The following is a 25,201-nucleotide window of genomic DNA, read 5'->3' as shown; positions in this document are numbered from 1 at the left end:
ACCAAGATGCGTCACCAATTACGACCCGGTGTGTACAACACCGTAGTCTCTGTTCCCCCGCGACCACCATAGCTTTTAGTCGTTTAAAAGCCTTTTTTTTACCCGGTAACCTCTTTGGGTTGAGGCTTGACCGCATTGCAATAATGCAATAAGTGAAAATATACCGAATGTCCCATTCATCTCTTTATTTTATTTAGTTTGAGAGGAGTAGTTCCTTTCGTCGGCAGCGGAGCCAACGAACGGAACGCGAAGGGACGGTAAATAAATCCGTACACAAACAAATAACAAAATACTTACAACCAAGTCGTCAGAATATGTTCAAGAACACATTCCAAAGTGGATTCCTCTCTATATTATATAGTATAGGCAGCAAACCTCTCCAGATATGGGATAAAAAGGTAAGAAACCCACCCATTCTTATACTCATGTGCTAATGCTAACTGCCTGGGTTGACGTTTGTCTGGCCGGTTGTGGATGAACGTGACTGTCGTCAGTCATTGGTTTGCTCCTCTTCGTTTAACAATCTGCATCAAACTGATACAGGCTTAATTCGGTTCAAAAAGTGGGACTGAAAAGGACTCTATACAGAAAATTTTAATATCGAACGAAATGTGGTTTTAGATTTTTTTTTTTCTAGAAGTTTATTAAGTGACAGTAATATCCTTTGACATGTATCGAAGTCTGCCCTTCAGTTGTAATCAAAAAAGTATGCTTTGTATCTCACGTTTTTAAGTTCTCGTTAAGTATATTACCAAAATTTTTATTATTTATCATATTTTTTGAAACTTGCATACTTGCACAAATATTTGTTTTTTGTACATCCTTAGCTGCATTGGTTGGAGAAGCTTATAAATGGATGCACTGAATTGAAATGCACTGAATTAAAATGAAATGATTGTGTTGATATATTATTATATGGTATTGTGCAGGTGAGGAATGGCCACATCAAGAGAATCACAGATAATGACATACATTCATTGGTGTTGGATGTAGAGGGGACAAATGTCAGGTGAGATTTTATGAATAATTAATCCCTCAGTGCAGTGTTTAACATTCCTTTACTTTAAACTCTGCTGTTCTTCACAGTACTACCTACATAACCTGTCCTGCAGACCCAAAGAAGACATTGGGCATCAAGCTTCCTTTCCTGGTGATGATTATCAAGAACTTAAAGAAATATTTCACATTTGAAGTTCAGGTAAATATACAAGGATCTGCCATTCCTGGAGGGGATCAGTTTGCTTTAGCTATGACCTGTGCTTTTTCAGTCTCAAGCTATTTTTTGCACCCATTAGGTGTTAGATGATAAAAATGTTCGCCGGCGATTTCGGGCAAGTAACTACCAGAGCACAACGAGAGTGAAGCCATTTATCTGCACTATGCCTATGAGGCTGGATGACGGCTGGAATCAAATTCAGTTTAACCTATCGGACTTCACAAGGCGTGCCTACGGAACCAATTATGTTGAGACACTGCGTGTTCAGGTTAGTAGACTGACAATGACAGATTCTGTATTTTCAGAAATGTATTTGGTAGACGCCTTTCTCAAGAGGTAAAATAGATATGAGCAAGAGAAGCTATCAAAACTGGAAACACAAAAACTAGCTCAATACCTTATCTTAATAACTGAGGCTAGTTGATTACTTGTCTGAGAGCATGCAAAAGGAAACCCAGTACCAAGGTAGCTAGAATCTACACGTTGAAGAATGTTAGTAACCTTCTGATCCTCGATCTGTTTTCCTTTTAGATTCATGCCAACTGTCGTATAAGGAGGGTGTATTTTTCAGACCGATTGTATTCTGAAGATGAACTGCCAGCTGAGTTTAAACTTTACCTGCCTGTCCAGAATCAGAAAACCAAGGTGAGACACACACATCAGTTCCCTGAAACTCATTTGTATATATGATGAAAAATGTCTTAACCTTCATTAGAACACAGATAATTTGATTATTGTATATCCTATTCTTGCTTGATTTTTGCCTTTTTTTCTTTTTTTCAGCAATAGTGTCCAACCCTGCGCCGTTCCTCACAGACATAATGTGAGTTGGACCTGTAAGATTTTTTGATAAGACATTCAGATATCTCTCATACTTGATAGATTTGAACATTTTTATTTGTATATGTGGATGAGACTCATATAACAGTTCATTTTTTATGAATTATTTTGTAATTTTCATTGATATTTAAGGTCCAAGAACAAATATTCTTTATGTATTTTAATAAAATGTTTCTTTGTATTTAAAAAAAAAAATTCTCAGTGTATACAGGACCTTATTTTCATTTGACTGTTTACTTTCACCAAAGGCAATTTTTGTTCATGAAAATAGAAAAAAAAACATATGAATAGATAATTTTAAATCCACTTTGGTAACATAGTTGAATTTAGAATCTAATCTGATAGTGATCTATGGGACCTGGGTCCAGTTATGTGCGCTACACATTATTGTGCTGTTTGATCTGTATCATTTTCCCTATTTGATATGCTACCATTCAGTCACATAGATCAAAATCAGGTAAATGTTCTTCAGCATTTCAGATTTTGCACCCCTGTCAAATTGGAATATTACCAAGTGAACCACATTTTTTTACAAAGTGGATAGATATGCCCTTCACTGGGAGGTACTACAGTGATTTATGAAACATGCACTAGTGTTGTTCTCTGAAAGCATTTTTGAGCAATTTAGTTAAGAGTTTTATGTTTGCTGTCTACAGTAGTAGGTCAAAGCAATTGAGAAAAAAACAACCTTACTTTGTGTCTGCGCCAACAATATAATGTGAAAAGGTGGACGCATTTGGCAAAAAGCAACACTGTTCTGTGTTTCCTGTCCAAGTACAAGGTTTTTGAGGTTGTCCTCTTCTTCCTTTGATCAGACAACCTTACTACAATTAGGTTTTCTGGCAACACATTCAGAGCTGAATAATTTGGTGTTTGATCTACGAAGCAGAAGTAATAGTGAAGCTGAATGCATAAGAGTGGTCACCTAATGTGATGAAATGAGACAACTGCTCTAGCTTAATTCTCACGTCTGGATTAAAGGCCATCTCCTTTGCAAAGCTTTGATTATAGGCTTTGTCTGACCCTGTGAAAAGTCATTCAGTGATTCTTGTAATTAGTTGATCAAGCAAATACTTTAATTTGGAATTGCTAAACAGATCAACCAAGTAGCCCCTGATCTATCATTACTATTTTTGAGCAAGCTGTTTTCCTACTTGACTTTTTTTTTTATCCTACTGCTATAATGACATTAACAACTCAAAATTACATTTGACTTTTTGTAGGATTTACATTACTATGTTTTTTGTGAACGGGGCAATTGTCAATATATGTTTTTGATGGTCAATAGATAAGCAAAACGCTTTTAAAAAGTATTCTATTTCGATAAACAGCACAGTTTTAAAACTAGAGGCGTCATCTATGAGAAACCAAAATTAAGTTTCTGAAACTTTCAATAACCCTCGTTGTTTGTAATAATGAAAGACACTTATTATCTTCCCATGTTTCTTTGACTGACGGTCATTCTCTGGTTGACCCAGAATGTGCAGTATTTAAAATTGACCTCCAGCTGCATCAGCTTGGTCTCCATTTCTGGGCTTAATGTTCTCATGCAACATACTTGTTATATTTCATTTGGCCAGTGATATTTACCACAGAGTTTTGGGGCTGATCAAGTTAAAAATTAATTATGAAGCTCTGATTTGGTTGGAATAACTTCAAAATGTTCTCGATTGATTTCATACCAAAACCTCCATGTAAAATACAGAAGGGTCTGTTTGTCTCTCCTGGGTACTTCCAAAGTCAGCCTGACTCTGCCACTGGCATCTGTCATAGATCCTAGATTATTCTAACAGCAATGCTGACCGCGACATGAGCCTCCTGTAATGTTAACAGTAACTGATAGTAGCAAAAGAATTTTGGAAAAAAATACTGCAGAAACTCACATTAGCACAAATTATGATCTGCTGAAGTGCATTCTAGTTCTTCAGAACCGAAGAGGTCGCTTCCATGAGAGGTAACTTAATAAAACATAGTGCGATGCTTAAATTGTACATGTGGAGTTGTTAAATGTTTGACCAAAATAAGCATGATTTTGGTCACACCAAAGTTGCTAAAAGAAGCTAAATTCACCAAAGTGGAGAGGTTAAATGATACATCGCCACGGGATAGAATCGACTCAGTTCACATTTAACAAAGTCCTTTTATGAACTGTTCCATGTGAAGAAATATGGATGGGTGCAACTTTGAGGCTAAAATGTGAATATCAAAACACTTCATCTTACACGAACACAGCAAACAAGGTAAGTACTGAGGTGTTTAATAAATAACAGTATGAACAACACAACAACATTAAAAGCTTGGGTTCTTCTCATATATATACAATAATGTATATATTTAACATTTGACTGTATAAACCATAAATATGACATGCAGTCCTTATAACTTAAAACGACCGGGACTTCTCGGATTGAGGTAGGCTCAGGGGCCAAGGGGTTGGAAAGATGAAGCTGTGTGTCTGTGTGTATCTGTACGTGTGTGTGTTTGTGTGGACTGAATGCTATGATCAGTAGAGATGTATAGATGGGGAAGAGGATTACAGTATTGGCATTCAAGCTGCAGCGGGTGTTTATGAAAGATGTATGTGGTTCGGTCAGAGTTTGGTGGTGAGGAGTTTTCCTCTTCAGTCAGTGTCCCAGTCGCCCCGCCCAAGATTTGCGGCTGAGAACACATACACATGCAGCGTTGATGCGGATGAAACGCCACGCTGTCCGTTGTTGATGGATGGTGAGGGCACTTACGAATATGTGTGTGTTGGTGCAGTAGGAGTTCCAGTGGCGACTGTCGATGCCGAGACAGCCCGATGTGCCTGATCTTGAGCCCTGTTTGCCAGCCCTTCCCCCCTGTTTTCCCCCGTTTGCAGTCCCGGAACCTCTGTGCGTCGGTGATCTGCAGGTTGTCTCATAGAAGAACTGCTTCTTCACCACGTTGTTGATTGTAACATTAGGAAGCACTGTAACGTTGTTCCCAGCTATGTCTGTTGCCTGTGTCAAGTTACCCACCCAGGTATTTATGCTGTCGCACACAGAATACTCTCCTCGGTGCATGGTTTGTTGTCCTGCCTTGCGTCTCACCCTCAAACCCCTCAACCCTTCGGTTTCATAAATCTCACCATCCAGGGCATCATGTGATGGAGGCACCTCACTGAAGACCACCCGGGGCGAGGAGCGGTAGCGTCTCTTGGAGAAAAGCTTGGGGTCCACCACTGGGATGGAAGGGTCAGAAGTGGAATCCGAAGTCGAGCGCTCTATGATGGGGCTCGTACTCTGTGTGTGCGAAGCAGCCCAATGAGGCCTCTTGGTCCTGTGTTGGCTGGTCCTGTGATGTTCCTGTGAGGGATGGTGTTCGGAAAGCGGGTCCTCCGCTGTTGTTTGGGATCGTCCTGCTTTGTGATTGGCTATCCTCCGCTGTCCTACTTTGTGGCTGGCTGCCCCGGCACTCCGGGCCAATCCACCTCCCACGTTCAGTACAGCCTGGATGCCGATCAGGAGGACCAGGACCAGTGCTGACGACCTCATGGGCACACGTCCTGCAACAACACATGGAAACCTGTATTAGAGTGATGTTAGTCATACCGAGAGGAAATTGAACGGACAGTTTTTGCATTTATTTTAACAAGCTCCTTTTTAAAGCATAATCCACCCTGCCAAAATTTGAGGATTAACCCCTGTCATGTCACTGTTAATTTTACTTGATTTGGATCACTTTCTATTTTTGACTCTTCGTTTGAAAAATGTAAAAAAAAAAGACCTTTGCACATCCAGCAGATCATGTGCAGGTGAGTTAGAGACTCTACCTCAATATTAAAAGAGGAAAATTGTCCACTTCACACATTACAATTTATTTACCCAGCTGACATTTTGGTACTTTGGTATTTATATATTCCAGCATCTGTGATAAGTATTTGTCCAAATGTTTGAGTTAAATTGACATAAAAAGTGAAAAGAAAAAGTAACCACCGATCCATATAGTCATTTTTTACTTTACTTTTCCTATTTTTGCGGTCTAGACACCAGGGTTCAAAACTATGGGGACGATAAATTTGGCTGAAACATGTTAGACAAGAATATATTACTGTTGTAAAACCTATTTTAGCCACAAGAGGTTGAAGTACGCCACAGCTCCGTGTCCTAAGATGGAAACAAACATGTCAGAGGAGCTCTCTCAGAAAGCAGGTCCCCTCCGAGTCTAAGACTGAGTATTGAGTTGAATAACACTGATTTGGAAAAATTTCTCACAAGTGAAGTAAACACAGTGGAGAGCAGACAGTCGGTTTAGACATCCTTCAACTCCAGCTCAACCCTTGCCTCTCATGTTGCTAATTGGACTGTAAACAATAAATGTTAGAATCTTGATGCAAATGTATGCTGGCTTCAGTGGCGGCTCTGAAATTTGGGCAATTGCTCCCAGAAGGATGGCCAGAGTTGACGGGTTCCAAGATTGTTGGTTCCAGAACAGCTGGTCTGGATTGGTTTTATCCAGCTTCAGATTATAGTCCATTCTTAATATATATGAGGTGTATAAATGGTCCTTTAACAATTTATGGAGAGCCTGTTATTCATTATCACATTTGCAAAATGTATCATGCATTGAGAGCTCTTCATAATGGCGGTTACAAGAAAGTAGTGATGCCTTGACAATGAAACAGCTATCGTTTACTTCTGATTGCTATTGCAGTAGCTCATGGAAATAATTTACAACTTTGTAAGTTGTTAACGTGTGGATTTATAGCGTGGCTTGATAATTTCAGTAATTTTTACTCTTTGTATCGCATCATCACTGAGTGTCGGACTTAGTTTGCGACCATTGTTCTGTCTGAGGTTTCCTGGCTGACTTTTTGTCTTGGTCTTAATTCATCTTATTGAGGTATTCTGACAATATAACACAAAATATGTTCATTAAGTTTTACCCTTTAACTCATTGTTGTCCTCATAATTCCAAATCTATGAGTGTGTGTGTTCTGGTCCTCCTCACAATCTCCCCCTAAAGACCCACCTTTGCATCGATTGTATATAAACAAAGTTATTGGACTGGCATGCAAACAGTTGATAAAATAAGAATATCAGAATCAGAAAAAACTTTATTTGTCCCCGAGGGGCAATTTGGGGGCACATGGGGTAGCAGCATCAAAAATGTCTATATATCTATCATGGTAGTCCTGATTAGCTTTTCGGAAACTTTTTTGTAACTTTGGAGCGAATTATTTCAAGTCTATTTTTGATGATTTGTCTGGTAGTTTTGTCGGTGTGTCTGTTTGGTGGAGTCAGGCATAAATTTCACAGGTAAAGCAGGAAGGGGCATCTAATGTATGGTCAAGCTGAAGCACCAAAGATAGCTGATATTCCTGCTAAAAATGTAGTGTGAATAATGCCTTCAACTTAATGGGCAGCACATTGGGAGCATAGGATTTTAACGTGTAATCAGCATGGAGGCATTGTTGCAGATATCCAGTGTCCAATTGGGCCAGAGAGAAAAGAATAGGAAGCTAAGTACTAGTCTTGATCAGAAAATCAATCAATCAATCAATACAAAGGTCGACCTCCATTCTCTTGATAGGTGTATCTAAAATCCATCCAGGGATTCCAAACCCAGTAAAACTGGTAAAAAAAGTAAGATTTTTTTTTTGCCAGTAACAATCTAAATTATAACCCCAATCATCAAGTCAAACTTTGTTTCTTGGAAAACTTTGTCTTAACGACAAGCCTTACTCAGGTATGCCTGAGTTGCTGATTTATCCCGAATAATCATTAAGTAGAAAAATACACCTGAAATTTTCAGCTTTTCGCAGCACATGACTGATGCCCACCTGAGTCATAATTCTTTCTGAGCGTCGGCGGTCATAGTCTGATGATGGCCTTTTTGCATTATTGAATACATCTTTGGTCTTCCTTATGGCGGCGCACGAAAGTCAACACAAGTGTTCACAGTTGGTTTTGCCTTCTCATGAAGGGACAAATGGTATGCTCATTTTCACTACTCGGGGAACATCTTGAATGTGATTTGTTATGAGTGTTGCTGTGGTGAGTGTTTATGTGTACCTGTGGAATGTGTCCAGTTAAAGTGGGAGCCCCTGTGGACTCTAGAGCCAGACTCCAATGCAGGCCGGGCCCCTCATGCCTGCCATCTGGACCCTTGAACCGCAGCTCTGAAACATAGACAGACACATACATTCTCTTTAAATGCTCATCTCTGATAAATAGATTTAGGATTTTATTTTTAACTTTTACAAAAACAAACAAAAAAATTCTAATGGAAAATTATCTGTCCCGAGACTAAAAGAGTCAGAAATTGACTTTTCGCACCTGTAACCACACCCAGCAGTTATAGTCATCAAAGAAAATATTTTGAGTATTCCCTTACTGTTTGAAACAGGAAAAGGATGTGCTGAAGCCGAAAACACACAAACTGCCTGTGAACTATTTAACAGGACAAAAGTCTCCCGGAGATGTATGTAAAATAAGTTAGTTACGTGTATGCTAAATCTATGTGTTTGACCCATTACTATTGTATGGAAAAATTAATTAATCGTGCTATAAGAATGTATCTCTGATAACCTCATTCAGTTAGGATATGAAATAAGTCACAAGATAGTTCCAAGTCACATTTTTCATTAAATTCCAAGTAAATTGAGCAATTTGGATAAGAAACAAAGATACCACTGATATATTAATTTTGCATTTACTTAACTTGATAGTCCAAATTGTGGTATTAAAAGAATTTGTTTTGATAAACCTTTAAAACATGGACAAGTCTACTTAATAATGACAATAAAATCTGGACGTTAGCACCCTGGAAAAATAAATACTTCTGTCTTCTATCAAATGTGTAAAGGGACCTAGATAGGATCATTCTGAAAGTAATGTGAACTCTGTGATCTCTTCCTTCATCCACCATTCCTTTCACAGACATACACAATTTACCATTGTCTGAACTTATCTCAAGCTGAGTACACACACACACTCACCATGTTTAACTCTGAAAGCTTAGACTTGCCATACATTGGAATGTTAGGCATCTCACACCTCATTAGATGTTACATATACACATTGGAAGCACAGCACACCAACATGCATCATTACAAGAAGATGTGAGCACATGTGTGACTCATAAAACACTGTCACACATGAAAAAAGTGTCCTTCTCATAGATACATGCCACATGTACACCTATAGAAATGTAAGCTTGTATTTATGAATAGTTTGCATGCTTGGATGGTGTGATCTTTATGAACACACACACACACACACACACACACACACACACACACACACACACACACACACACACACACACAGTCCCTCACAAACACTCTGTGGGTCACCGAGGTGAGTTAAAACCGGACTGTTAGTACTTTCAAGTGGTGTGGAAAATCCATTTTGCTGGCGCAGTGCTAGGGGGCTTCGATGTTAAAAATGACATGTAATTGCTTATTCATAGTGATTGTAACAAGGAACAATGTGGTTAATAATACACTGAATAAATTTTAAATGTAATTTGTGTTGGTACCTGGACCTCATTCATGACCCTCCACCTCTGCAATTCATAACCAAAAGAGGTCAGTGTTGCCCTCATAGATCGCTTGGATGTCGCCCCGCTACAGCTGAGAGGTATCTAACTGACAGTGACGCAACTCAAAAACAGAAAGCTGCATGAGAAAGATCTTTTTTAGCAATTGTTTTTAGACAGTCCCCATTTTCTTGAGATTTCAGTCAAGTTTTCCTGTACTTGTTTTAACAATATAGATGGGAAATTGAAAAAATACCTGTATGCTGCACATTGTGGTATAACACAGATATCCTATTCATGCTTCTTTGCAGTACCTTATGTAGATAATTGGTACATTACAAAATTTTTTTTTTTTTTTACAGATGCATGACTGGTGATTACTTTAAAATGCATCCCAACTGAAATGGAGGTAATTTCAACATGATCAATTTTTATGTCTTGTAATACAATAAAAAATACAGCAAAAGTGTTTGCTGAAAAATACTCAGGCACTTTTGCCTAACTAAAAAAAGTAATTATGTGACTTCTACTTTAGTTCTTTTGCTCGCACATGGTGAAATAACCTTAGTGCTCAGTCACCGTGGAAGTTGGTTTTAGCTTGGCTTCTGCATAAACCATCAAGTATTTCTGGGCTATAAATGGTGGATAACTTTAATGACTGAAGGTAATTGACCACTAGTGATACGGTTTGGATTCAATACTCAAAATCACAAACATAACCACACTTTCCCACAGATATGAACTCTTGCAAGCAGGCAGGAAGTTGAGTGATCCAGGCTGATGGGCACCTCACTATTTACATGGCCAAGGGTGAGCAGAGAGGATCCTAATGTTAAAAATATGTGGCTTGTGTTTAATCCTGTGGAGCCAGCATAAGCGTTGCTGCACAGGAGCGCGGAGGTCAGAGTGATTTAGAAAGAACCTCTGACTTAGAGGATTGCTCCAGCCGTTGATCAGAATCTGTCTGGCTAGCCCTACATCCCTTGAATGAAAAGTATACAGTTACAAACAATAACAAACATGCAAACGCTGCTGTGCATCTGTGTACTAGATTGTTGTGAAAACCTCTGGTCGTTTTCTCTGACATGTTTCTGAAGCGGTTTGTTTTCTTCACGGTTGTCCCAGCCGCACCATAAACTCGGTTAATTTAGAAGCTGAGTTTGTCACCAAGATGCCAAATAAACTCAACTATTCCGTCTCATATGTCTGATATCAAACTGTGAGCGAGTGACAATCCATACAAAGCTGATAAAACAGGAAGTCAGATTGCAATTTGAAATGCCCAAGACAGGGAGCCGGTTTCCTGTTTTGTATCCAGGCAGAAATGACCACAAACATACTTTGAGAAGATGCCAGTTAGTACCGGGCCGTCCTGCTGTCATTTGTCAGCCAAATAATGACAAACGCATGTGAGGAAATGCAGCCAAAACAAAACAAAAAACAACATCCAAACGACCCCCCAAATCAATCTGTTTAATATATTTACACACTCAATGTATATCATTAATAGAGACAAGTGGGGTTTATTTGAATGGTTAAATTACTGAATTCCCATGAGCGAGAGAGCCATGAGAATAAATTGCCATATTTGTGCCATATTTGACTTTAAATCAGTACCCACTTCTTTTGAATACTGTATTATTCAAATGTTGTGACAGCATGAATTTTCAAGGTACCACTTAGTTCAACGCGATTACCCAACATGGTGAAAGTATGTGGGAACATGACATAAATCAGCCATTGAAAGAACATTGAGAAAAAAAAAAAATCACACTGACAGAAACTAATTACATGACCAAAAACGGTGCACGCAGGGAATACTTTTATTGGTGACGATAGTAGTAGCCAGTAACAGTGGTCTCATTCAGGCAAGCAATTCATGAGATGCTCTGTTGATCAGCCTCTGCTGAGCACATGTGGCCGCAATGTGATGACAGCAGTACAATGAGGAGAAAGCAGGTGAGCCAAAACAAAAGACGTTTGGGAGAATGTTGTCTGCCATCACTGAGTTTGGTTAAACGGTTTGTCTGGTTTGAGGGATACATAAGTCATTAGTTACAAGTCCGTGTTAAAAGATGTGTAGAAGCACCCCGTCAGCACTCCTATCAAAACACGCACACACTTTACTTTTGGTGTGCTGACAATGCTATCACATTATGAAAAGGTGAGGAAGAGAAACTGACACTGGTGGAGACAGAGAGGACGAGAGTGAAGTGATAGAGGAAGGGAGATGCAAAGATAAACAGGGGAAAGTCAACATTTTTACTGTTTCTCTCATCAAGTGTACATAGTGTATCTACCTCTTTCTGTCATCCACTGGAAGTAATTTTCGAGGGGGATGACTGCCAGGTCAACATGCTCTCTCTCAAAAGTTTATTTAAAGATTAATATTAATCTGATCTTAAGTTAGAGAGTATTGCATTGGCCTCTCGGTAAAGGCTTAATATCCTGAATTTTAAGATGACGGTTTGAAAAATAATCTCCTGATAAACGCTCTTCCAAAAAAAAAAAAAAAAACCTCCAAAAACAAAAAAAAACATTAGTCCAAATTTAGACTTTGCATCATTTTGAATGCGGTTATGATGACTCAATTTCTCGTATAGTCACATTTGTACAGATCCAATTGTAATGGAAGCTTCTTATGTAAATAAAGAAAATCTGTATGTCATACTTTGAAAAAGCCGCCATGTGAAAGTAATCCAACAGCTGAGATACTGCCATGAATTGAGATTTTGTCACGCAAAATGATGTAATGCTGCGTCTGTTAAAGCACAATTACATTACGCAGTCTCAATGCTCTTGGAGGGGTTGTCGTGGTCTGGCTAATCTTTGAAATACTTAAAAGGGCCCCGTGTGATGGAAATGTAGAATAGGTTCATTAGCTTTATGAATCAGATGGAAGATTCCTGATTTTCAAAAACAAGAGCATTCACAGAGGAATTTTAAATCGTGCCATGGTTATGTTTGGCTCCCATGGTGCAGTGGCTTAACATGGATATCATCCTTTTACTGAAAGGATTAAGAATATCAAATTTTGGAAGAATTGTAGCTGAGTTGTTATCGGGTAATAGTGGTTGAGTTAACGCATCTGCTGTCTAAGTTGCACAACTGTTGCAGTTCAGTTAATAATCCAAAACAAATGTTTATGGACTGCTTTAATTGTTCAGCCTGTCTCCACGTCAGGGAAAAAAGAGAAACTGCCACACTAGTCTCTTGCAGTGAAACAGGCTCAATTATAGAGCAATAACAAAAAAGAAGAGAATTATGTAAAATGTAAAGATTTTTAGTAACATCAGAAATGGGAGAAACAACAATAAGGACTTGCGGAGATCAACCGCTGTCTTTTCTTTGCTAAAACTGTCCCACTGACTGATGGCTGTTTGCTCTGAAACTCTCCACTAACAAAACCTATTGAATGAATTCATAACGTATAATGAATATTTAACTTTAAAATGCAGTTAAGACATGTATCAAACAATGTTTAAAAAATGTATTTCTTGTTCGATTAACATAAGTATGTTATATGCAGTTAAGGCATTGAGGAACTTTTTTTCAGAATATGTTTCTCTTAATAGTTGGTGAGAATGCAAAAAAAGATTTTATTCTATTCAGGAAACGTTAAAAATATAGAATCAAGGAACCGAGCTGTGGAAAATAAAACAAATAAGCATTGGCATGATCTTGTTTCTTTGTGCTGATGTTTCAATCCTTCTGTCTGTCTCTAATTTCACCCGGCTTTCCCTTTGTGCTCCTGGAATCCAACCTAATGTTTGCCTTCGCTCTGATGTTGAAAAACCGCTGAAGATTTCCGAGATATGTGCCTTTTTTTTTCTTTCCAACATATGGTAGATTTCAGCTCTGTGTAAAACAACGTGAATGTGCATACACAAACAAACCTGAGTGAATAGCGCACTTCTCCTTTGGCTCTCAACAACTGTACGTTTTTTGTTTTATTTGCATTGCGGAAAATCACAAAATCATTTTTGATCCTACCCACAGAGCCGCTCGCTGGAGATCTAATCCCTTGTCTGGCTTCGAGGCCATCTCAAACTTAAACTGCAAGTGTGCAGGTGTTATTGTGTGTGTGTGTGTGTGTGTGTGTGTGTGTGTGTGTGTGTGAGAGTGTGTGAGTGTGTTGCCATGTGTGCATATGTTTATTAGATCAGTTGGTTGCAGGTTACAAATAACTGGCTACTGTTTCAGAAGGTGGACGTTAATGTCTATAAAGATAGACTAAATGATTAGGAAATACATTTGTTTCCCTGATGGACGGCATTTCTCTTGGAACTGTTTATTGGAAATACAGTAATGGTACATTAATAGAAGGTGATGAAGAAACATCCTTGTCAAGTCATCATTCATAGATGGAAAACAGTCATCAAATTCAGTTTAGGTGGATGAAAACATCCACAAATTCAATGTATATTGAGCCATTGTGCGCTTGACTATACATCAGATCAGATAGATCTTTTGCACCGTTGTGTGAGTTTCAGTTGGCTTTACCGTTTGATGCAGCATTTCTGCGGCACTGTCTCTCTTTTTGACACATGCTTGTATTGTCACACTTCTCAAGCTATGCAAAATTTCATTGACTTGGAATTTTGGCAGAGCATTGGCTCCGGAGATGTGTTTGATTTTTAAGAAAAAAGCGTCTGAGACAAAGCAGAGACGTAACTTTAGTGTAATCCAAGCCTTTTTCCCTGATGTGACACGTGGACTTACCGTAAGTCAAACAATGACTTTTTATAATGGAGGGATTCATTCCTCATGGCATTTGTAAAATGAGTCCAAAATAAACAGAATTTGAACTGAGAGCAGGACTCAGAGGCAATTACACTAGAAATACAGGAATGAGAGGCAGAAAGAAACAATGTGGCAGTAAATGCTGCTATCTACATATATTTTCTTCAACTTTGTGCTTTTGAAGAAGGAAGATTGTTGCAAAAAGGATTTTAATATTTTTCATGGAAGGTGGATAGTTAAGTTTATAGAACATTTTAAGCACTTAAATACAGTTTGCCAAAAACAAGGGATCAAATGACAGACGAAACAATAACAAAGTAAAGTGCAACAGAGAAATAGAAATAAAAAGAGGAATGTGAGAAGTGAGATGACAAAAAGACTAAAAAGACCACACTAAATATACACAAAAATACACACTAAATAGAATTTTATTTGAAGCATGAGATAGAAAAAGGCCCGCCAATCCCAGATGGGCTGCACGCCATGGAACAACTGCAAATCAATTCATCAATATTCACTGATCTGTATTATTAATCATGCTGTAAAGGCCATAATATTAGGGACATTTTAAAAATCCAATGGAAATTTTTGCTTGAAAAGCAAAACTAGGAGTTAGAATTTAGCATACAATGAGTTCAGTTAATGATTTCTACATCATATAAATAAAATAGACTTTCCATACCAAGATAGACACTGTAGAATTGTCCTGATTTTAGAATATTAGCCTTTTAATAAAATTATTTTTTCATGTTGTCTCGCCAGAGCTAAAAGAGCGAGCCAATAAAATCTTATGATTATTTGACAATAAAAATCGACGTATGTTTTTTTTTAAAAATCTGCTTTTACTCTGAAAAGGGCATAAAATAATAAATGTTAGTGTTGCAAAGCTGTTTGATGTCCTTTTAATGAACTCTCAGCTGCTGTTTAGGAATCAAGCAATACCCAGACACAAGGATCCTCACTGAAGCTGAACCACAGTCAGAAAACTAGGAAAAAACAACTTCTCCTTATTTTTCTCTTTTGCTTTGCTTCCTACGACCGGGCCCAACCCCATCGCCAGCCGCTCCCTGCAGCGGCCGGGCAGACATGGGAGGCCGATTCCCCTGGCCTCAAAGGCAAGGTGGACCAAATGATTAACATGTTTTCCAGGCCTGGAGTTTTTATGACCACAACAATCTTCTCTTGACAAGTGTTTCATCTTTGGCTTGGCTGTGTCTTGGTAGGAATTTAAGATCCCACAGCAGAGCAGTCAGAAGTGGGATTGTTTGTCCAACCACAGAGAGCGGGAGAGAGATGATGACAGAGGGATGGACAGGGAGGAATAAGAGATATCGTGGGATGGGGAGAGGTAACAAGTGATGGAGGATGGGGTAGGGCATAATTCATATCTTGGGAATTGAAGAAATAAAGGAACTTGTGATGGAAAGAAGAACAAGGTTAAGTGGGGTGAGAAGGAAAAGAACTTCAAGGGTATTTTAAGGAAGGACGATTATATGCAAAGAACGATAAAAAAACAAAAGGGTGCTCAAACCAGCGGTACCAAAGTGCATGATGCATCGTAGCATCTACATGTTCTGACGTTGATGCCAAGTGTCTGGAGCAGGACAGCAAAGCGAGCACCCAGCTGTGATTTGATGACGTAAATCTCTGTCACATTTTTCAGATCGAGATCACGGGATGATATTTCAAGGACTCATTGGTCATTTATCTTGCTCTCCATACCATCTCATTGCTTTAAACTCCCTTTTCCCCATTTTTATGAAAATAAATTTGTATTTTTATTTGCATGTGGCACTTTCACTTGATTCTATTGTTAAGAGGATGGCGGAAACACCATCTTTACTGAGCCACCCAAGCGATTATACACTACGTGGGTGTAAACAGACGCGCAGACGAACTCAGACACTAAAGAATTCCATCCCACTTGTGCGATGCTCTCGCCTGATGCAAAAGAAAGGGTTTGGCCAACAGATTTAATCTGGTCATTCATCTGCGTCACACAGAAGGACATTCAAATGTGTATTCTTTAAATATTTTGAATGTATCATTTAATAAAACAAAAACTCAGAAACTGATAATCTTGTTGAGGAAAGCTGAAGAATTAACTGAAATATATTGTTAAAGCAAGACCGCCTTTACCTTTGAACTATTGAATAGATTTAGATGTATAGAATTCCATTCCGCATTTGCCCGGGGCACAGCAAGAGCAGGGAAAGTTGTACTTTTGCAATCAAATTCACTTCCATTCATAAAAATGATAGCATTTATCTTGAAATTCCATAGGTTAAGGAATTGGGGTAAGAATTTGGGGTTTCATTAATTGAAGGTCATCATGCCCTTAAATGTGCTATGTGGATATAAGTAAGATGTAGACTGCTGGATAGTTTCCCTTTTTCTAGAATTACTCAAAAATGTACCCTTATGACCTTGGTTCAAGTACTACTTTACTTTGGTGTGTGACCAAGGAACTATAAATCTCAGAAATGCAAGGCATTGTTTTCAGTGTACACCAGAGATATGCTGATTCATAACTAAATAACTAAATAATAACTAAATTAACTGTCCAAACAAAAACGAAACTTCAGTCAGCGAAGACTCAGAAGCATCTTCTTTGGACCCGCTAAAAGCTTTATACTACACAGATAAAATTGTACATAAAATGATGATCTCTGCTTAATCGATTAATGCAATGTTGCCAAAACAGATTCGCGGGTCAGTTAGAAGAGGCCTGGTCTAGATGGCACACAATTTTTAAAAGTGTACAAATTGGCGTCTGACTTCCCCTTCCAGCGATTGTTTTAGCGCAGTCACCCCTCTTGTTAAAGACTTGACCCAGCCGTTTCCCACCCTGTGTGGTCTCCACGTTGTTCCTGCATCTTCACCCTCTGCCTCCCTGGATTCAAATCTCCCCACCCTCCCTCCCCTCCTCCAGCTGATGTCAACCACCTGTCTGCATGGGACCTCCCAAGCCCATTCTTTGCTGTCCGTTAACAGCATGCCATGTTAAGCGTGCGAGCAGAGCTTTGGTTCTGAGATAAAGAGGCTATATTTCAGTGTCTATGTGAGCTGCAGTGAGAAAGCAGATGAATTAATATTTACTGTGGAGTTTGATACACTTAATACAGTGGAGAGAATTGACGGCGTATGATGGCAACGTGTCCAACAAAAGAAACCTGTTAGGTTACCCAAAGAAAACTGCTTGTTAAGTCCCTCACAGATCAATAGTTGCCTGGGATTTTGTCCCACTAGAATAAGAAATAGCACCTTTTTAACTATGTACTTTTATGAATTTCCACTTGATCAATTCTAGCATTCCTAGAAAGACATAATCCAGATTTTGTTTTTTAATCAGTGAAGCAAAGCTATGTGTTTAAATTTCATTTGTGTCTAAAACACACCAACATATGCACTTGTCCATACAAGCATATTATTCACAGACTTGTGTAAAACACATTTTATTAGGTTAAAGTGAAATTCCTCAGTATTTTAGTCATCCTGAGATCAAGTTGGATTTTTGTTTATCTAGTAAAACCATAGGTTGACTAAGCCTATGGTGGCAAATTCCAATACTTGATTTCTTATTTCCTAAGGCTTTTTAGTCCTTAATGTGCATTTCTATGTTTCAAAAGATCAAATATTCGTTGATGGCAAAAGATCGGTTTCATGTCAGGACAAGTAGAAGTCGACTTAACAAGGCCACGTGGAAAATGAGTGAAAGCGAAACTTCGAATGTGACATGATATGGATTCAAATGTATACTTAGACATTAACAGCGGTTAGGGTGGAGATACTCAAAACAATAATTCCACGCTAAATCTACAGATTAAGACCACAACATTGTTATTCTAGCTGTAATAACATCTGGGGTAATTGGTGATTTATCAGCTACTGTTTGTCTAAACTGAGAGTCAAACAGGCATTTGAAGTGGAATGTGCAGGCATGTCTGCACATTTAGTTGTCATTTTGCGAAGCAGATGCAGTGAACAAATACACACACACACACACACACACTGATGAACACACACGCACACTGGCACAGATATAGATAAACACGCACAAACAGGCAAAAATAACTTTGAAGAAGCACCTGTCAAGGACAAATCCTTAACAGTCAAGCACAGACTGTCTTGCCAGTCTTATGTTGGACATCATGGATTAAGAATTGAATCTGACTGTTTTTGGGCTTGGTTTCGTACGGTGAGAGATGAAATCGATCCACATTGGAAAAATATCCAGGGACAAAAGAATACTATTAATTTATATTAAGAATTCTTGCAGGTATCACGTCACCCAATGTTAGCTGGGATAGCCCTTCACTAATTTTGGTTGTAATAGAAATGTCGAGGAGAATTACTGCAGAAAGTAACTCGGTGGTGATGTCATATTTCCGAGTTTTCCCTTTCTGTTCTTCTTGATCCTCTGCCACATGGTTTCACCACCTCACCTGCAATGATTTCTAGATCCAGTTTTTCTCCATAAACACAAACCTAACCCTTAGCCTGAACTTTGACCTTTTTGATCTCTGCTGATCCCAGACAGAACACTTCAGCTGGTTCACTTTACACCAGATGTTCGTACCTTATTATTTGCATTGACCTGTGGCAAACTGCAGGTCTAGTGACCCAAGAGATAAGCGAAGCCAGGTCTTAAAATTTGACCCATGAATTACAAGGTCCTCATGTTTCCCAAACATGGAATCTCTGCTGAGATTCCTCCAAGAGATTGATATTCTTTCTCCCTGAAAATTACAGGTTAAGATCTTTCATGATAACTGTTTCGACATCTAAATCGCGGTTGAACTAAAGGTGAAGTACGTGCTAACGTTTTGCCCTACCAGTTTGCACCTCTGGTGCAGAAAGCACAAGTTAAAGGTATTATTATTGGAAGTTGTTAAAGGATATTCATTCAACCAGAAATGCAAAGATTTTAAGTGCGTGATTTAAGCTAAAAGTGCAAATGTTTTTCCATCAGAAGGCCACAGTTCTCTTAAAACTGTGAATGCAGTGGAGGCAGGGAGGGCGACTGCCGAACCAACAAAACATGAAAGTAGTCGCAAAAATTTACAGCACCGATCTGTCAATCTGTTAACACCTGATGTGAGCCAAAATTGCATTGACATTTTTGGAATTTCTGTTCCTTTCATCAAAATTGAGGTTTTGATCACAATAAGTAAAACAAATGATTTTGTTCCAGTCAAAAATATAGCTTATTTAACTGTTTGAATGCACCCTGTTCTCCAGGAGTTTTCTCCAATCTTGGAGGAACTCAGCACTCAGACTGTCCGCACTGGGGGGCAGTGGGATGAACGGGTTAATGCATCAGTCACATCATAATACATGTACAGCTTTATAAATAGATATTTTAAATCCAACTAAGATCAAGAGATAATGGCCTTGCACAGCAAATTCAAAATCTCCATTCTCTGATCTTCGCACACCGTTATTTGCATTCCTCCATTCACGGTGAAATCTAGAACCTGTGGCTGAACTGTTTTTGCTGCTTTACTTTTTTGCTGCTTAAATAGTTGATCATGTTTGCACACAGTAAGAAAAGCCTGCAAATGACAGACAATGGCTTCTTGCTCATTTGTTAATTATATACAACTTACATCAATTATCAGGGATTTTAATCATCACACACTAAGTAGAAGTTTGATAAACTTACTTTTAGATTTTAAAAACACTATTTTTCTAGCATTTTCTGTTAGAGCCTTTTACATCATTCTGGTTGAGGAAAAAAAAGGGACTGAAATATGTTTTGGAAATATAAGACAAAAACAGTTAAAAAGGTTATAAATATAACTGTTTTTCTTGCTTGTCTTGTGAAATACGTCCCACAATGCTAACATTGAATTGATTGTGCCAAAGTAAATCTCCATCATATCTTGTACTAAAGTGCTACTCTGTTGTTGCTAAACGCCGAAAATTACACGGCAGTTGTTACGTCTCTGCAATTTACTGGAGCATCTCAGTCACCTCAGGAATATACCTTGTTAATTTAATGAGATCTGTAAGTGTGGTTTCACTTTAAAGGTGACAGCAGTTTTTTGGGCCCTGAGGGGAAACAGCAACAGTTAAATCGCCAATACAGGTGTGCCGTCACAACCTCTCCCTCGGCCAGGTGTCATATGGACTTCTCCGCAGACAAGGGGATCATTCCATCCTTTATGTGTTTTGGGGGCCACATCGAATGACTCGATTTTCATTGATCTTTAGAGAGTATTATGTCATGTCTTTATAACTGGAGAACAATAACCAAAAAAAAAAAAAGGGGCTTTGAAAAATATAATGTACCATACCATATCTAAAGATTTGAACGCATAAAACTTGCTGATGATAGTTACAATTTACTACATAGTAACTTTTTTAATATAAACAGCCAGGTTGGAATGTAACTTTTAACACTCACTTGTCGCAAGAAGAGGCACAAAAAAATGCTAATACTGTCAAACGTGTGCATGTGACTTACACCTACAAATGAGCCTGGCCACCCTCTGGGGGTCGGCACATGAGGTAGTTATCTATTTTGGGTCAACCGTCCAACACAGAACAATGTTCTCCACAATGTTTATACAAACACCTACCAACTGGAAATACAAAGTGGAAGGTCTGCGCTGAATTGTGACGTTTTGCATCTGATGAAAAAAAAACTGCACCAAAGTCACCATCAACTGTTCTTTTGTCAAACCTCACGGCATCCCATGACATGTTACTCAGTCAAAAGCCACTGTAATGGTAGCCAGCTGTCACTATGCTTTGAGTTGACCATATTTGCTTGTAAAATGATTGCAATCAGCAAAGTCTAGAGAAAGACTTCCCAAAAGATTAATATTGCATGGAAACTGTCAGTGGAAAGGCCCGTCAGCCTAAACAGTCCTTACACTGACAGCCTCCTGATTTTTATTTCACGCTCACAGAAGGCATTAGTGTGTGTGCAATTCACTCCAGCCTTACTTGGACCTCTTCTTGAGGTGTCAGTCTGTGCCTTAGTGAGAATTCCAACATCATATCACCCAACAACTGGAAAACATTGGTTTGTATTTGCAATTTTTCCAAACTTTGCTAACAATATGCCATACGACATTATGTGGAGATATACCCAAGTCGAATTTGGCGTACCAGCTAAGCTGAAATTCCTAGAAATCTGTATAAAATAGGTGAAGTGATGGAGAGAGATACTTGTTGGCCATTAGGCTGGGTGTTTGTTATACTCTGAGCTAATGACATTGTCATTCATCACACTTTCCATATTTATAGATCTTTATACAGGCAACAAGCAAATGCCAAGGAGGGAGCTGTGTGTGTGTGTGTGTGTACGTGTGTTTTTGTGTCTGTGTGTGTGTGTTTGTGGTGGTGGGGTTTGGAGCCGAGTGCATTGCAATAACCGTGTTTATGTGTGTTTTACCTCTTGACAATAAAAGACAGACTAACAAGAATTGAAACTGGAAACAGTCTATTTTTGATAATTAATTTCACTTGGTTGTCAGACGCTGACCCAGCTCTTGGATACTGTTGTGACCACGATCACTCCTCACTCAGTAGTTGTGAATAAGAGCCCAGTTTCGGATTTTTGCTTTTTAAACATCTCAGGAGACACGTCTTTCTTGATACCTCTGAGGTTTATCTGCCATATTGCTGTCTTCACACTTTACTGTATCGGGCTCCTCATAATGGCAAAAAAAACAAAAAACAGGGAAAAAAATGGGCTCTTTAAACCGGTTATTTGACCCATTTTACCAGCATACTGGAATTCTGAATCCTAAAACCTGTGTGACAACAGCCACCACGCATGATGGTCCTGTTAATGTAATTTGTATTTCACTGAGTGGTCCAGGTTGAACCACCTGCTGTAAATTTCCTCTTTCACGGCTGGACAGGAAAACACCATGAACGGTTCTTCAGCTACAGAATGACAGAGGACCATCACTAGTGGCTTGCAGCTGCTGTGCAACAGCAATGAGTGTGCTATTCACGAAACAAACAAACCAAAAAAAAGCACAACAATAGTCATTTGACCTTTATCTTAATTTTTTCATGACTGCATCCAAAATTGTAATTCAAAGTTCAGTAATTCAACAAACCTGGACACTTCAGTCTTGAAAACTAGTGTCTGACTGAATTGGGTAAACAAAATACATATTAAAACTGTAGAAACTCACAATAAATATTGAGCTATATGTAGCTCAAAATGTGAACACACACACACAGACACGCAAGCACACACACACACACTCGAACATAGGGAAAGCTCTTATTCAGCTTCAAAGGGAAACCTGAGAGGGTCATGAATAATCATAAACATCTCTGCCGGCAGCAAGAAACTATACATCTGCCCTCCACATACATGGACGCATTTTGTTATATTGAGGAATTTGCTTAGATTTTGTCAAATAAGTATCATTGATGATCTTCCACGGTTTGATAAGTGTACAATTTTGACACTGTACAGTTTGAGGCCTAATCTTAAGCCCCAGTCTCCTGCAAAGTCTTTTACACAATTGACCAACAGCTGTGGTTCCAATACTTCCTTATAATTTCATACTGATCTGATGCTGTAAAATACATTGTCATTATCGACATTCTTCTGGTCTTTTTCCTGTTTCTGAGGCATTTTGCGTAGCGTTTTACTCATATATCTAATGTGTCATTAGAAATAATATGTATCTAGTGTGGTTTACCACTCATCCCTCATTTGCCCCCGAATTTCTTGACTAGTGTCAGTCAGTATCACCATGACGCAGAGAGTCCTCAAACAAGTTTTTCCTCAACACAAGGCAGGATATGGACTTAAGAGGATATGCTGTGAGTTATCCTTGTCCACATGGACAAAGTAAACTATGTGTTGAGATGTCATTTAAGATATATGGCTGGTCTGCCGCAGCCCTCTCTTCCAGGTTCCTCTGTGGACCGTCAGAGAGGTGATGAAAACAAAGCCAGATCTCAGCTTGCACACTCGGGCTGCGAAATTGCAGGTCGTAAAATACTTATTTCTGCAAGGTCTGGAGTACCTCTCTCTTGAGAGAGCTTTCCTCACTCACCTACGAGAAATCTTTTCGATACGTTTTGCTTTCCGACAAATGTAATGCCGTCGAAGCGCAGATAAAATTGCTGTGAAACTGACAAATACGGTCTTACCTCGACATCAACATTTTTACGACTTGAAAAAACAAAAACGATGCATGCTGTCACTTTCCACGTCTGCTCCTTTTGTGAACTATCACAATCGCTCTTCGCTGGTTGACGACCAAATTCAGAGCCATTGAAATCCTTTTTGAACGGCTGTTTGTGTAAATCTTGTCTGTGGTAATATTCTCCTGTCAAAGTCCAAAAGGAATTCCCAGTGAAATGTAGGCAAGAGGTCTGGCTTTAGCACACACACTTGTACGCACATAACCATACATATCCCAGTATTGGAGAGCGAACAGCGTGCAGGCGGTAGACCCCACCCTGACATCGGGATAAATTCAGACACATACTTCAGTTTGGACATTGGAGCTCATCAAATTCTACAAGTCCTTTGAGGGTTGTGTAACATGAGCAGAGAGACAGACAGACAGACAGACAGAAAGAGAGGGGGGAGAGACGGACAGACTGAAAAAAGGTAGAGGGAGAGAAAGGTAACCTGATGTCCCTGGAGTTTTCTGAACACTGAACTGGTTCTCATTGAAGTTCGGAGAACCCCTTTTTTTCTAATCGCCCCCCCCCTCCCGTACGTCCTCACCCCTTCTATGACCCTCTTCACCTCTATTTATCAGCCCGCTGTGGTGTATCTGACGAGGTACAAGTTCTTATAATTATCATTCTATCGTTACTTTTCCTTTGCTCCTGTGTGTGTTTGTTTGGTCAACTGGAATCTTCACTTGAAAAGTACTCCAACTGCCTCCTTCTGAGCTCTATCTCAATTGAGAAGCTCCACCTTCACTTAATAACAAGTACAGAAAAAATACAGAATGTGTTTTTTTTTTTTTTTTTTTTTGAGGCGAGGAAAACTCTTTCCTCAATTCCGGTGGTTGTTAATTTACCTGTCCAGCATGCTTCAATCACAAATATTCACACCGAGGTTGAAGTGGTTTTCAAAGAACTCACCACCTTGTTTAATGCCCCTTCTCTTTGCCCTAAGATGAATGAAAACTTCCAGAGTGAGTCTGTTATATTCCACCACACTTTCCACCGACCAAGAGCCGAGTTATCCCAAAGTCCCGCTCCTGCTTTTAAGTGAATCCAGGTCTCTGTTCATCCACTTCACTTCATCTCTCTCCCACAGTCTTTAGAAAAGGGATTGTTCTGAAAGTTTGGTGCGTGGAGTCCCTCCCTCCTGTGTTTCACGCTGAGGTCCTAGTGCCAACCTTTTCCGCTTATTTTAGTGGAAAATATTCACAGCTGCTCATAATTTACACCTCGCCGCTGTTATTCATTTTCCTGTTTCTTTAGTATTTCCAACCAAGAGTGTATCCTTTAAAGAAAAAAAGAAGGTGGAATTATACTTTCACTCTTTGTGAGATGTGACGCACCAGTGCGGTCCTCGTCTTGCTGCTTGCGGTGAAAGCTTCCCAGCATTATTGTGTCACACCTGCTTGCCAGCATTGATATCGATGCCTTTGGCATAATTTAAATGCTTTAAGGCAATATAGTAAAGCAGAATAATAATAAAAAAACAATATCTCAAGAATCCTTGATAAATGGCACCGACATTATCTAAAAGCTGAGAAAGAGAATATGTGCATTCTTTTATTAGCACACATCTGTACACTTCAAGGAATTGAACAAAAGAACTCTGATGGTCTGTTGGAAACACATTAATGTTTACTTCTTGCCTAATGCAAGTGGAGTGGAAATTGAAGATAGCAAAAAGAAAAAAGTCAAAACATGCACGTATGATATCCCTTCACCCTGTGTGGG

At 39.0% G+C, this 25,201-nt stretch overlaps 2 protein-coding genes across 6 annotated transcripts; one reads left to right on the top strand and one right to left on the bottom strand.

Annotated features, from left to right (window-relative positions):
- Positions 1-23: 23 nt before the first annotated feature.
- LOC147214406 (cilia- and flagella-associated protein 20-like) lies at positions 24-10,340 on the top strand. 3 transcript variants are annotated; one of them, XR_015104384.1, is made up of 8 exons: positions 24-398; positions 930-1,009; positions 1,087-1,198; positions 1,296-1,484; positions 1,748-1,861; positions 2,000-2,039; positions 9,922-9,968; positions 10,295-10,340. XR_015104384.1 is itself a non-coding variant. In XM_086141872.1 (7 exons), exons 1-6 carry the CDS (start codon positions 315-317, stop codon positions 2,003-2,005), a joined length of 585 nt encoding a protein of 194 aa, XP_085997998.1. In that variant the 5' UTR covers positions 24-314; the 3' UTR covers positions 2,006-2,039; positions 5,173-5,285. The 3 variants fall into 3 exon arrangements, 2 of the variants coding, with proteins under 2 accessions (XP_085997998.1, XP_085997997.1); XM_086141872.1 differs by lacking the exons at positions 9,922-9,968; positions 10,295-10,340 and adding an exon at positions 5,173-5,285; XM_086141871.1 differs by lacking the exons at positions 9,922-9,968; positions 10,295-10,340 and having other exon boundaries at positions 2,000-4,184.
- ngfa (nerve growth factor a (beta polypeptide)) lies at positions 4,298-24,604 on the bottom strand. Of its 3 annotated transcripts, none has more exons than XM_086141868.1 (3): positions 24,389-24,604; positions 8,092-8,198; positions 4,298-5,582 (listed from the first exon to the last, which is right to left on the bottom strand). In XM_086141868.1, the coding sequence occupies exon 3, from the start codon at positions 5,569-5,571 to the stop codon at positions 4,681-4,683; it is 891 nt and encodes a 296-aa protein (XP_085997994.1). In that variant the 5' UTR covers positions 5,572-5,582; positions 8,092-8,198; positions 24,389-24,604; the 3' UTR covers positions 4,298-4,680. The 3 variants fall into 3 exon arrangements, with proteins under 3 accessions (XP_085997994.1, XP_085997996.1, XP_085997995.1); XM_086141870.1 differs by having other exon boundaries at positions 24,392-24,604; XM_086141869.1 differs by lacking the exon at positions 24,389-24,604 and adding an exon at positions 23,438-24,006.
- Between the last annotated feature and the right edge of the window lie 597 nt (positions 24,605-25,201).

Source organism: Fistularia commersonii, chromosome 34 (genome assembly GCF_037954325.1).
Source record: "Fistularia commersonii isolate RoL2024-O1a breed Wild chromosome 34, RoL_Fcom_v1.0, whole genome shotgun sequence".
NCBI lineage: Eukaryota > Metazoa > Chordata > Actinopteri > Syngnathiformes > Fistulariidae > Fistularia > Fistularia commersonii.
This window is presented reverse-complemented; position numbering and strand designations above follow the sequence as displayed.